The sequence below is a fragment of the Colobus angolensis genome, unplaced genomic scaffold (genome assembly GCF_000951035.1).
Source record: "Colobus angolensis palliatus isolate OR3802 unplaced genomic scaffold, Cang.pa_1.0 Scaffold237, whole genome shotgun sequence".
Lineage (NCBI taxonomy): Eukaryota > Metazoa > Chordata > Mammalia > Primates > Cercopithecidae > Colobus > Colobus angolensis.
The window spans coordinates 1,370,010-1,383,989 of NW_012115566.1; the positions used below are offsets into that span (position 1 = coordinate 1,370,010).

The 13,980-nt window shown below is 40.2% G+C and overlaps 1 protein-coding gene and 2 non-coding genes across 3 annotated transcripts; all 3 read right to left on the bottom strand.

Moving 5' to 3' along the window:
• Window positions 1-127: 127 nt before the first annotated feature.
• Window positions 128-1,008, bottom strand: LOC105513923 (40S ribosomal protein SA-like). Its single transcript, XM_011944961.1, has one exon. It carries the CDS (start codon window positions 959-961, stop codon window positions 128-130), a length of 834 nt encoding a protein of 277 aa, XP_011800351.1. The 5' UTR covers window positions 962-1,008.
• A 2,553-nt stretch (window positions 1,009-3,561) lies between these two features.
• TRNAA-CGC lies at window positions 3,562-3,633 on the bottom strand. Its single transcript has one exon. It is a non-coding gene; the product is annotated as a tRNA-Ala (tRNA).
• Window positions 3,634-9,149: 5,516 nt separating this feature from the next.
• TRNAT-AGU lies at window positions 9,150-9,223 on the bottom strand. Its single transcript has one exon. It is a non-coding gene; the product is annotated as a tRNA-Thr (tRNA).
• Between the last annotated feature and the right edge of the window lie 4,757 nt (window positions 9,224-13,980).

The following is a 13,980-nucleotide window of genomic DNA, read 5'->3' on the forward strand; positions in this document are numbered from 1 at the left end:
TTGAAATTGATGTTTATTTGCCATCAACCTTATTTCCATGTTGTCCAAGAGCCTGTGCAAGAATAGCTTAAGACCATTCAGTGGTTGCTTCTACCCATTCGGTGGCCTGAGCAGTGTGAGCTGCAGATCAGTCTTCTGCAGCAGGCTGAGTGCTCCAGTCTTCAGTAGGTAACTGCTGGATAGGCACAGAGGGCACCTGCATGCCTTCAGACCTGTCTGCAACCTCAGGCTGAGTAGCAGTGAACTCATAAGCTGGAGCAGTCCATTCACCCTGAAATTCGGCCCTCTGGCCAGTATTCCTGGAGGATATAACACTGACATCAGCAGGGTTTTCAATGGTCACAGCCTTTTCAGCAGCAGCCTGCTCTTCTTTTTCAATCTCTTCAAGATCTCTGTAGAAGCAGGGATCAGGCATAACTTGCCACGGGTGTTCACGGGAAATGCTGCCACTTATGTGCTGAACTTTCGGGGCCAGCATCCACCACATCAAGCCCACTGAGTGAGCTCCTTTGTTGTTGCGTGGAATGGCAATGTACACATAGCACAGAGGAGAATCTGTGTTACACAGAGCAGTGGTAGGTAGGTTAACATAAGATGCCTCAGTGAAAGACTGGTGGTCAACCCTGGGGTGGGTAACCACAGGAAGCCATGGCTCCCGGAAGGCTGCCTGGATCCGGTTAGTGAAGGTTCCAGGAGTGAAGCAGCCAACAATTGGAGTGGTTCCAGTGGCAGCAGCAGACTTCAGCACGGCCCTCTGGCCAGTATTCCTGGAGGACATAACACTGACATCAGCAGGGTTTTCAATGGCAGCAATGGCAAGAGCAATGCCATCACTTTTCCTTTTATAGATGTACTGTTCCATTTGGAAGTAAAGATCGGTGCCACCAAAGTGGGTTCTTGCTGCAAGGAACTTAAGGACATCTTCCTCCTCCATTTGCAGGACATCAACCGCTCCGGACATCGTGAAAGTTTCCCTTTAAGTTACAGCGGGAATCCAGAACAATGCCGTACGGACTCTTCTGTGGTAACGCGGAAAAGCACACATAGGTTTTCATTTGGGACTTGTTTTCTTCTTCCATCTGCATGTAGATTTACCCAGACAACTTTCTGAGTTCTGCTTTTTGTACCTCCTCCTAGCATTTCTAATTGGGCGGACAGTCAGAAGCAGTGAAAATTCAGGGGCCCTGGTGCAACGGTGTGGAAAATCTGTGATAGGGTGGAGACTACCTGGAGAAAGAGAAACACACTGGAGCTCCAACCTGAAGCCAAGTGAGTTAACTTTGGCCAGGCTTGTTTGTGTGTGAAGCTTTGAGATCCTAGGGCTTAGCTATTCCCTTTTCCTGGAAAGGGGTGTCCAAAATATGGATTCCCTCATGGATTACAATGGCCAGAGTTCTACTGCTTCATGGGGATGTTTCGTCTTTCATGGCTTTTGATAGCTGCCTGAGAGGTGTATTGAGGGCTCCACACTAAATACTGTAGCGTTATAAACAGCAAGAGGTAAAAGATGCCCTGAGAATCTATGTTTGGCAAAATGGAAGGTGGTCCAAGCTGTTTTTCACTGATTTGGCGACCCTGTGGGCCAATCAGGAGGCAAAGATCAGGAGTCAAGAGAAAGAAGGCCTATCATTTTGTCTTTGCCCAGAAATAATTCAGACAGCAGCATGACCGTAACATGCCTGATGGGGATAGGCCTGCCAGGGGACTCTGTGACTTAGCTGTTAAAACCTCTGAGCTGGGTTTGGGTGTCAGAGAAAACTGAGCTTGTGATTCATCCTTGCTCCCTCTCCCGCTCCTTAAGGAACTGGGAGGAGCATGCTCTTAGTTTATTTCAAACAAAGGAAATTTGATGCTATATTTGGAATTTCAACTTCGCATTTAAAACTTCCTTTTCTAATACAAAAGGTAGCATGCAAAGGCTTTGACAAAGAAAACTGGTATCGATTTTGATACATTCACCCACACACAATTTGTACAGAAAAGACAGTGCAGAACAATGATATACCATAATTTTTACTGACTTTTTAACATGTGTTTCTTTCTAGAAATTCAGGCAACTTTATCTAGTCCTGTTCCTCATCCACACCCCTTTGGCCACACCTGCCTTTGGAGCCTTTGGTGCAGTGATACGTGAAGTATGATTAATTCATTTAAGACTCAAGAACAAAAGCCCTGAAGTTCATTGAGGAAATGTAGAAAGCAAATGATTTACCTACGTTATTTGGCAATGCTTCTGAGATTTTTACTTCAGCTAGATGTTTTGGTTTGGGGAATGGGGGAGGGGGGATTATTTGGTGTCTTCTATTACATAGTTATTTGGTATTTTCTATTACATATTTTGTGTACATTTCCTGTGAAAGTCGATTTAATATGCAATAAAAATAACTGCTGCCAAAACCCAAGACCTAACTTTTTTTTCTTCTTTTTGAGATGGAGCCTCTCTCTGTCTCCCAGGCTGGAGGGGCACGATCTCGGCTCACCGCAACCTCCGCCTCCTGGGTTCAAGCGTTTCTTCTGCCTCACCCTCCCCAGTAGCTGGGATTACAGGCGCCGGCCACGACACCCGGCTAGTTTTTAAATTTTTAGTAGAGAAGAGGTTTACACCATGTTGGCCAGGCTGGTCTCGAACTCCTGACCTGAGGTGATCCACCCACCTAAGCCTACCCAAAGTGCTGGGATTATAGGCGTGAGCCACCGCGCCCAGCCAAGACCTAACCTTTAAAACCTTTTGGTAGATCACTTGCTGCAGGCTGTAAGCTGTTTCAGCGAACGAGAGCTGGCTGTCTTCAGTCATCCAAATTATGTTTTAAGCGTTCGCGAGGCAAAGTGCTGAGTGCCACCTTACATTTGGACAACATTTACCTACTAACTGACTCAGAAAAACTTAGGACTGAACGCCCAGCTCCTCTGTTGCTCACAATTCAACTGTCAGCGGCAGAGGCGGCTGTTGGAGGAGCCCCGAGGAGAGACGCGTAAGGCAACCAGTGGGAAGATTTTCTGCTCCTCAGCCTTGGACGACCTAATGCTCATAAAACAGAGATGCAAGGAAAATTTTCTCTGATTTTTTTCTTATTTCACAAAATTTTTTCTTATTTACTTTCTTTTTGAGTCTCGCTCTTTAGCCATACCGCCTAATGCATGGCTCCGTAGTGTGACTGCAGGGTTCGTGCTTCCTGCCAAGGAGACCTGATGGAAAAGTTATCTATTTATGATTTTTTTTTTTTATGCTGGGCTACAAGTCGATATCTACATATAGTTAGAAATGATAATACCATGACCCACAAGAACTCCTTGTGGAGTAATTTGTGCCCCGTTTCAACGTCTACTTGTTTCACTCACGTTAGCAATATATTCTTCTCACGTTAAGTTTTATAAAAAGCCACAGATGACTGCCCAAATAAACAGCATAGTATTAAAAGCAACACATTTGATACTCTCCTCTTTTTATAGAAGTAGGGCAAGCGTGACAAACGCATGCAAAGAATGAGAAAGGAGAACGGTAGGGCAAGCGTGACAAACGCATGCAAAGAATGAGAAAGGAAAACGAAGAAAATGGACACCTGGAGGAGCCGGGGGTCGAACCCGGGACCTCGTACATGCGAAGCACGCGCTCTACCACTGAGCTACACCCCCTGCCCACGATCAACTCCTATTGGCTAGTATATAAAATATCACTTTGTTTTCAGTTTGTTGGTTTCATTTTCTGTTGGTTGGAGAAGGATCGCTTGATTAAATTCCACTAATTTCGTGAAATCACTGAACTGGATACTGTTTGGCAGCTAACAGTATCCTAATACATTTATAATAGTATACTAAGACACTAAGATTATAGTCTAAATGACACAGTTTCTTATCCTTGGACTTTCCCATTCCTGTTAGCCTGCTCCAAGCTCCATTCACAAGCAAACTGCATGAAAGCTACTTTCCTCCATCAGCAAAAAGCACAGACTTCCAACATTGAGGACTGTTCGGTCATGGAGAAGGATCCCTGATTTTAGTCTAGACCTTTAATCCAGAGCTCTTCCAACTGAGCTGTGTTTGCCACACTTCTACTTTCTCCCTCAATACTGACTCAAATGAAGTGCTGCTCAGTCCAGAGGCAGCCTTCGGCGAGTTGAATTCACACTGTATTTGTTGGAAGCTGTGACAACATCCATTTTCCAGTTGACTATCAATCCTCGTTAATGCATCACGAGCTCTGAGATTGTCCTCAATTTTGGTTCCACACCTCCATCTCTAACCCTCCCCTAAGAACTATGTTCACAAAGGATTTTTTTTTTTTAAAAAACCTGCAAAATTTTATTAACTTTAATCAATTGACGATTTTCCAGACTAGAGAAATAAACAGGGCAACAACAAAAGCAGAACAGCGAAGCAAGGATGGGAGACTGAGCAAAGCTATCACAACAGGAAAGTCTGCTATACATATAGACGTTTGAAAGAATAAAGCCGGAGAGTCCTGGGAATGTTCAGAGCGCCATCAATGAATGAAAAAATGCAAGGAAGTCCTGGATAGCGCAGAGTTAATAGAATTGGACTGGCCGGCAGGGGAAGAGCATAGTTATTAGCTGTTCTGTCCCTGGGATGCTTTTTATCAATTCCATAATGAGTCCGAAAAAAAAAAAAAAAAAGAGTGGTGTGTATCACAGACAGGCACAGTTCTAGGAACCTGGGACACCTGTTAGTGGATGCAGAAGCTCTGGATTGGAAGACCGCACAGAAGGAAGAAGGAGGAGAGGGAAAAAATCCTCTCCATCACTTGAATTTATCTGAAAGCCAAATGTTCTGCATCACAGTGAACGAACATGATTTTGTCTTCAAAATTAAAGCACGTTGGTGGTGGGACTTTCCTTACTTTTGTTTCTTTTTTCAAGCTCCTTCACGAGATACAAGAGCCCTTATTCAAATTCATGTGTTCTGTTCCAGCTATGTGATAAAGGTTTATAAATAGTCTGTGTCCTAGGCATTCGATTTGTTATCCGAAGTGTTTTTCCTGGGATGACTGGAAAACCATCCTAATTTACCCCACTGCTGGTGTCTTTAGGATAACACCCAAATAATTCCCACTGCTAGTGTCTTCAGGATTAGCTATTATGGCCAAAAAAAAAAAAAAAAATTGTCCATGACATTCTTCTTTTTCTTCTTCGTTTCTCTTCGTTCTCCTAAGTAACATTGTAGAAAGAAAGAATAGGTGAAAAGCTGGTTAGTGCTATTGCATTCGTGATGTTGAATAGGCATTTTTTTTTTCTTTTGTTTCTTCTTTCTGCTATCACAGAAATCACGCTTAATTTCTGTGTGAGCCCGTGGGGAAAAAAGGGAACTGAAGGCATAAAGTAGGAGACAGGCTTCCGCATTGCGTTACTGAAAGTATGTGTGGTATAAAAGTACTTGGGGAAATCGAATAAACAAAACCATGGAACTGCTGAGCATTGAACCCGGGACCTCATACACGCAAAGCATGTGCTCTACCACTGAGCTATACGCCCAAAAGATGAGCAAGACCTTTTAAATTTTAGATGAGTTCAAATTACTACGTTTTACGCTTTTGTTGTCATATCTACAAAATCTTTGCCTAACCTAGGGTCACAAAGATGTTTTCTTCTAGAAGTTGTATAATTTTATGTTTTACACTTAGGCCTACGATTCACTTTTAGTAGATGCTTTAGGCTTTATAGTATGCATTTAAAAAATTACACTATAACTTCAAGTGGTATTATATTACTTCATGTATAGATAAGGTAGATAAGGACTTCACACCACTATATGTTCATTTCTTCTCTACCGGAGTTTGCGCTAATGTTAACAACATAACCTCTCCATATGTTATAACTCCACAACATATTGTTACTATTTGTATTCTAAACAATTATCTTTAAACAGATTTAAATAATAGCAAAAAAATTCTTGTATTTACTACATCCTTATAATTCCCAGTGCTCTTCATTTATTTGTGTAGATGCACATTTCTTTGTGTAAATTCATTTTTTATGTTGGGGCGTGTCATTGAGACACATGGTACAGATATCAGTCTCATGTAGACAAATGTAATATGGGTGTGCAGTAGAGAAAGGTGAATCTAGAAGAACTCCTGAGTTTTCTAATTTACACCAGAAAAAATTTTAAAAGTCTTCAGTTGTATGAATGTGAAATATTTTTCAAGGAGCCATATTCCCTGAACTTTTTCTATCTCCAGAAAAAGCTTAATACATTAGGCTATATAGACTTTTATATTCAGTGGAATTCCGTTACTAATGTGGCTCTAGGGACTATTAAAATTTTACATAAAAATAAGAAAAGAATTTTCTGAAGACAAAAGGGAACTAAACTTCTAAGACTTTAGTTAGTGTACTATTATTATAATCCCAATAAAATTTTCCCTTCTCACCATTCCTATTCAACTAATAATTTTTACAGCAAAAAAAAAATTTTTTTTTACATTACACATCTAGTATCCTGATGTAATACAGTTGTATTTTGGCAGTTCTTTTTGATATTGTCTTTTCTAAATTTAAGTCCTAAATTTTGAATAATAAAAATTTTATGATGTTTCTTACATTAAAACTAGCTCCGAGTTTCCCAGTCAGCTTCTGATCCACAATAAAGACTTGTTCTAGCTCTTAATAAAAAGAGGAATACTGAAAATAATTAGCAGTAATATGCTCCACACTTTAATTAGGTCAAAACAATTGTGACAATGGTTTGTGACAAATTCCACAATGTGAAAAACAAAGGAAAACAAAGCTCTATCAGTTCAAAAGAAAGAAACTTATTCACCCTAGGTTAATTATGTACAAGTAAAATAATATTCATACAAACATATTTCAGCAATTGTCTACCCTTTTCAGGTTGGACTGGGAATGTCCTAGAAGCAGATGCATTGTCATTTAGTCTGCAGTTTAGTAACCTTTCTCGTGGTATAGCGATGAAAGGAGATCCAGTTTAGTGATTTCAGAAATAGTGGGATTTATCTCAGTGGATTTTCTCCCGCCAACCATTATGTTTTGAAAATTAGAAATACTGGCCGGGCGCGGTGGCTCAAGCCTGTAATCCCAGCACTTTGGGAGGCCGAGACGGGCGGATCACTAGGTCAGGAGATCGAGACCATCCTGGCTAACCCGGTGAAACCCCGTCTCTACTAAAAATACAAAAACCTAGCCGGGCGAGGTGGCGGGCGCCTGTAGTCCCAGCTACTCGGGAGGCTGAGGCAGGAGAATAGCGTGAACCCAGGAGGCGGAGCTTGCAGTGAGTTGAGATCTGGCCACTGCACTCCAGCCTGGGCGACAGAGCGACGAGACTCCGTCTCAAAAAAAAAAAAAAAAGAAAGAAAATTAGAAATACTGACACTGATATATCAAGATGTATGTGCAAGAGAGCTTGGCTATCACGAGAGTGTTGCTCAGTGGTAGAAAGCATACTTAACATGTGTGCTGTCTTGGTTTCATTTCCTGAAAATGTCGCTGTTCTTCAGCTACTCACCAACAACCACCCCTTCTTTTCTCATACACTTTACTCATGATCCAAAGGACTCCCTTTAGTGCTACTCCATTTGTACGCCACAAACTTCTGCACTGCCCAGGGCAAAAGACTATGGCAAAGACTAGATGGAAGAGGATAAAACAAAGGATTAATAGCTCATTCAAAATCATCACTAGGAGACAGAAGCCTGACCCCACATTAACAGAAATTAACCTTGGGTTCCGATTCTCTGCATCTTTAAAGATTATCAAAGACAAAAAGAAAAGAAAAACAAAGAACACCATCACATTTTATTTTTACTTTTATTTTTAAATTTTCTTTGCTGTGTCTGGCTCAACCAACAGGATGTGTAAGAGCAGAAAGTTTTTTGTTTGTTTGTTTGTTTTTTAATTCCTGTCACTTATCTTCTGTGTCCCTCCTCCACCTATCCATTCCACACTGCCAGGGAATTGGATTCAGCCATCATATGTAGGAGTCAGTAAGTTCCAAGTCTTTCTTAGTGGGTAAATACATTGTATAATAAAAGCACTTAAGAAACCTGAAAGCTAAAAAGTTGGAAACAATCGAAGTATTGAAAGAGAAATTGAATAAAGTTTTCAGTCTGCAGTAAGCTGAGATAGCTTGGTTGGGAGGGCATTAGACTGAAGATCTAAAGGAGAATGGTTCAATTCAGGGTTTTGGCAACTTTGCCTTTTCAGATACTCTACCAGCGATCTACCTTTGCAGCCTTAAAATTTCTTATGAACTGCATCTCTTAATATATGTATAGTAATTGATATTCAGGGGAGCAAAAGAACATGGCACGTAAGCAAAGGAATTACGTGTCTGCCTTCTTTTGCTTCTCCATACATAATAAAGCAATCGCGATGCCCCACGAATTTTGATGTGTGAAATAAAGATGAACTGTAAAATTCATTTTGATACTTACAATTTTATTTTATTTTTTCTTAATTAGAGTGACATTAGACAGAAAATGAAAAATACCATGACAGGCGGAAAAAAGAGCGACTGAAAGGGAAAAGCTTTGTATTTTAGCATTTTTATGGCAGTTGCCCCCGCTTTTTGAATAAGGGACCCTGTATTTTCATTTTACACTGGACCTGTAAATTATGTAGCTGACCTTCATCAATATTAAATCGACATTCACGTACATATAATTGTAGTATCTATAATTGACATTCATAATTACAGATTATTAATTCATAGTTGACATTTTACAAATTTGGAGAATTGAAGACATTCTAACTCTTCACACGCCTATAGCTGAATTATAATCCCAAGAGCATGGCCAGTACCATATTAAAATCCACACCTACAGTATACATTCCCTCTCTAAACTTCAATTCGTTGTTCTTAACTCTTTATATAAAATTGGAATACTTGAAATGACATTGCACAGAAAATCCCAATGGAAGATATGGCTTGTATTAAAAAAAAAAAAAAAAGGCAAACAAAAAAATAGGCAGTATACTATAATCACTGTACTGCTCTTTGTTATTTTTATGTAGACATATGTTGGGAGGATGTACAGTCAGTTTGTTTCCAAAGCCTTTGGATGCCACCTGTTATGTTCAAGATCAGGGGCAGAGGATCCCTGATGGTAGACAGGAACGACAGAAAAACATCAAGTTTAAAGAGAGTTGGCATGAAGACACTCTCACCTTGACCAACCGAGGCCCCACTGGGATTCGAACCCAGGATCTCCTGTTTACTAGACAGGCGCTTTAACCAACTAAGCCACGGAGCCCATAGATACTGTCCTTGGTTTCCTTCTATCAGAGTATACCTTGGTATTTGCAGTAGAATTTAGATTTTCCTTTTAATTAAAAACAAAAAGTTGTTCATTTATTGGATTTTTATTTGGCCTTTGATCCCACCCACAGACGTTCAAGACAGAGAATAACAGCTCTGAGGGAAGCACTGATTTGCCAGTCTTTTTCTCTTGCTCTTTATAACCTTACTGTTATAATGAGGCTTGGAGTCTCATTGCCTTATGGGAACTCAAGCCGAGGGAAAAATTGAAGCAACATCAAAAGAGAACGGACTATGAGAATATGAGAAATATTTTTATTTCAGGCTCATTTTAGGCTTTCTTTTTTTTTTTTTTTTTTTTTTTTGAGACGGAGTCTTGCTCAATCGCCCAGGCTGAAGTGAAGTGGCGCGATCTCGGCTCACTGCAAGCTCCGCCTCCCGGGTTCACGCCATTCTCCTGGCTCAGCCTCCCAAGTAGCTGGGACCACAGGCGCCTGCCGCCACGCCTGGCTAATTTTTTGCATTTTTAGTAGAGATGGGGTTTCACCGTGTTAGCCAGGCTGGTCTCGATCTCCCGACCTCGTGATCCGCGCGCCTCGGCCTCCCAAAGTGCTGGGATTACAGGGGTGAACCACCGCGCCCAGCCCATTTTAGGGCTTTCTAAGGCATTTGACTTAATGTTTAGATTGTGCATCTGTGAAAGAAGGGAAGTGTCACAAGTTCTTTCACTTTAAAAGTCAACCCCTGGAAGTGAGCTCAAGCAGTTCCTATGATTTACACAAGTTTGAAAAGCAAGGAAAATGAGTGAAGGAGCTAATAACCTCAGCGACTTTTTCTAGGAAACATTACAGCTCTTGACATAGAATCATAAAGAGATGGGAGACAAGGAAGACAGGAGGGAGGAAAACAGAGCGTTCTGGAGCTTTAGCGATTATATTGTCCCTTTAAAATGGAACTTTCTCTGCAAAGAGGAGAATTCAAAGGAGATTCACAGATTAGAACTACAGCTACCAAATGAATTAGTGGAATATATATGTGTGTCCCAGGTAGATCGATAGATTCATGTAGCTCAGACGATAAGCATTCAAACTATTAGTGTAAGGAATGAAGATTCGAATCTCTGTCAACAGTCTCTTTTTTTTTTTTTTTTTTTGAGACGGAGTCTCACTGTGTCGCCCAGGCTGGAGAACAGTGGCACAATTCCGGCTCCCTGCAACCTCCGTCTCCCGGGTTCAAGCAATTCTTCTGCCTCAGCCTCCCAAGTAGCTGGGATTACAGGCATGCACCACCACACCCAGCTAATTTTTGTGTATTTAGTAGAGACAGGAGTTTCAGTATGTTGGCCAGGCTGGTCTCGAACTCCTGACCTCAGGTGATCCACCCGCCTCAGTCTCCCAAAGTAGTGGGGTTACAGGCACGACCCACCACGCACGGCCTAGAAGTACAGTATTTTCTAAGAGGTTGAAAAAACAATAATTCATTGCAACCTGAAGCTAAATCTGCTAAGATATGTTACAGCTAGTGATGATAAAATTATGAGAAGGACAGAAAGAGGCTTGGTTGAACAAGTTTAAAAAACTTGTGATAAATGTAAGGCTATTGTTATTTATTGTGTTATTCATCAACAGATAATTTGTAGAAAATATTTGATGGTATCAGGAGTTATTGAACAGTAATGTCAACAGTGGACTTAATTTGCTCTGGTAGACCAGCCATCAGAAATTAGAAACTGAAGGTCCTGACAAGAGGGATCACACAGCAGTTTAATGACTTAACGCTGCAAAGTTGTGTGTCTGTGTTTTTTGTTTGTTTGTTTGTTTTTGTTTCTGTTTTTAACTCAGGGCTGAGATGGAAATTTTTTTTTGAAGGGGAAGAACTGCCCTCGATTACTATGATCAGACACTGAATGGCTTTGGAAGTTAGCTTTTGTTTCAGACTGGATAATGCTTTTTAATAAATTCAGCTCCAAATTACAAGGCAAAACAATGTTCATATACAAAACTTGTACCGCAGTAAAGTCATTTGGATGACAGCTAACACTGCTAGAATCATAGTAATATCAAGCTGCCCTGTGCACTGCCTGTGCTGTCAAAAGTTAAAAGAGGCAATTCTCCAATCCCACAGAAATTTTCAGCAGATATATTCTCTGAACTCGAACTAAAGTACCAACAGTGTGTTAAAAACTTAATGTAAGTGCAAAAGCAATTTCCGTATTTCAAAATCTACTTAACTATGCAATTGAGGAATTTCAAGTTAAGTCTCACTTTGAAGTGACTAATTTGCAATGCAATGACATGCTAAAAGCAAACATAAAGAGATGAACTTACTAGAATCCATAAATATCTTCCATGCAATGAATATGCCCCAAATCATATACTCACAGATTAATATTAGCCATTTGACATCTCCTATCTTTATGAAAAGATATTTTCAAAGTGAAATAAATAAAATTATACTACAGGTCATTAACAGATGAGCATTAGCAAATGACTTTGATGATAGAAACACTAACTTTGAGCCCCCATCTGTAATAATTATTATTATTATAATGATTATTTAATTCTTCTCATTATCAATCATTACACTCAATTAGTATTGTATTTTGAATTTCATCAATAAATATGAGTGAATTTTTTTTCTCCCTTGTTATATAAGTACCTACATAATATCCTTGATTTGGCCATTTGATTTGCAAATCCTAAAATATTTACTACTTGGCCATTTACAGAAAAAAGTCTCTCTCAGGCTTATTTTATAAGAGCACTAATTCCATTCATGAAGATTCCACCTTTATCACCTAGTCACCTTCCAAAGGCCCTACATCCTAACCTAATGACATCAGTGATTAGGTTTCAACATATGAATTTTCGTTGATGGGGGCAGTCACAAACATTCAGATTACAGTAGGAGTATATTTAAAAGCCTGGAAAACACAATTAATTTTGCACAAGCTTACTTTGACAAAGAGTCCCTAGGTTGATCTCCAATAATTTCTATCTCCTAGTGTTCAAGTATTTGTGTAATACTCTCCCTTTGAGAGTGATTGGGACTTGTGACTTCTAACCAATAGAATATGGCAAGGGAAAGGGATGCCACTCCCATAATAATGTAAATATGTATATAAAACATACAACATATAGTTTATATTATTTATATACATACATTATTATAATGTATAATAATAGGTGTATATAAGCCATTTTATATATCGATATATGAGCAATTTTAAATATATGTACACACACAAATGTATATTCAAAATAGAGCACAAAAACCCTGCCTAGGTCATTGATGATAACGACAGCATTTGGGGTGGAGTAGATCCAGAGATCGAACCTGCAGTGAAGAAGAAGGAAATGACAATGGGAGTTGATAGAAACAGAAGAAAGAGAGCCAGAGTCTGGTGTATTTGACAGGCTTGAGTCTCAGGGGAATGACAACAGCATTCACTGCAAAAGGACCTGTAAGCAGCAACTGACGTCTCTACTAGAGAGGGGAGAAGTTTTTAATACAATTCATTTATGCTGTAGATTCCAGGAACATGCTCCTATAATATGTGCTTGGCTGAATCACCAGACATTAAGGGCGGATGGTCTTTCTGGGAAAGTGGAGGGAGTGTTTTCTGTGGAAAATGTAAATTTGATGTTACATAAAGCTGGTGGCACGGAATGGCTTGGTGTGGCACTTTTTGCATGGAAAAGACAATTCCCATTTACTTTGGATGGAGCATGTGTTCTAGAGCTCGTGTAATTTAGTTCACAAAACAACTGGTATTTTTTTGTGACTCAAAGTTGTCCAAATTTGTGGGGTAAGAGAGACGCAGGTTTCTTTTCTTTGGTTTTTTAGACGGAGTTTTGCTCTTGTTGCCCAGACTGGAGTGCAATGGTGTGATCTCAGCTCACCGCAACCTCCGCCTCTCGGGTTCAAGCAATTCTTCTGCCTCAACCTCCTGAGTAGCTAGGATTACAGGCATGCACCACCACATCCAGCCCACACCCAGCTAATTTCGTATTTTTGGTAGAGATGGAGTTTCTCCATGTTGGTCAGGCTGGTCTTGAACTCCCAACCTCAGGTCATCTGCCTGTTTAGGCCTCCCAAAGTGCTGGGATTACAGGCCTGAGCCACAGCTCCTGGCCTGACATGCAGGTTTCCTAAACTCCTTTATTGAAACATTTACAGTGTGGCCTCTGACTTTAGTGACCACTTGGTTTCTTTTAAAAAGTGGCGAATTATTTGAGCAAGCACTAAATTAACACAAACCAGACCAATCATCTTTTCTGTGACCAAAGTCCTTTTCTCATGTTCCACAGAAATATCCTTAGACAAATTTAAATTTTAACTGGGCTTATTTGAGCAAAGAACAACAAAATGAAACATGGCAAAACAAAACGAAAAAGACTGAAGAATCAGGCAACCCTGCAAACCAGAGCAGGTTCAGAGAATGCCAACCAATAACATGGCCTAACAGCATTTATGGGAAACAGAAGTACAGTGGAGACAACCTCATTGGTTACAGCTCAATTTGTTAATTGGTTACAGAGCCTCCAGCAAGTAATTAAAGCTCAGCTACTGTATTTCAACTCCATATTAGTTTGGTCTGTTAGGCTTAGTGGAGCAGCCTAGTCCAAATCAATGGCCTCCTAGACATTTTATTCAACAGATACAACAGTCTTTATTTTTCCTTCAAACCTCTTGCCTTATGCACTCAGGTCTCCCTCTAAAATATTTTCTCCTAGTTTAAGTGAAACACAA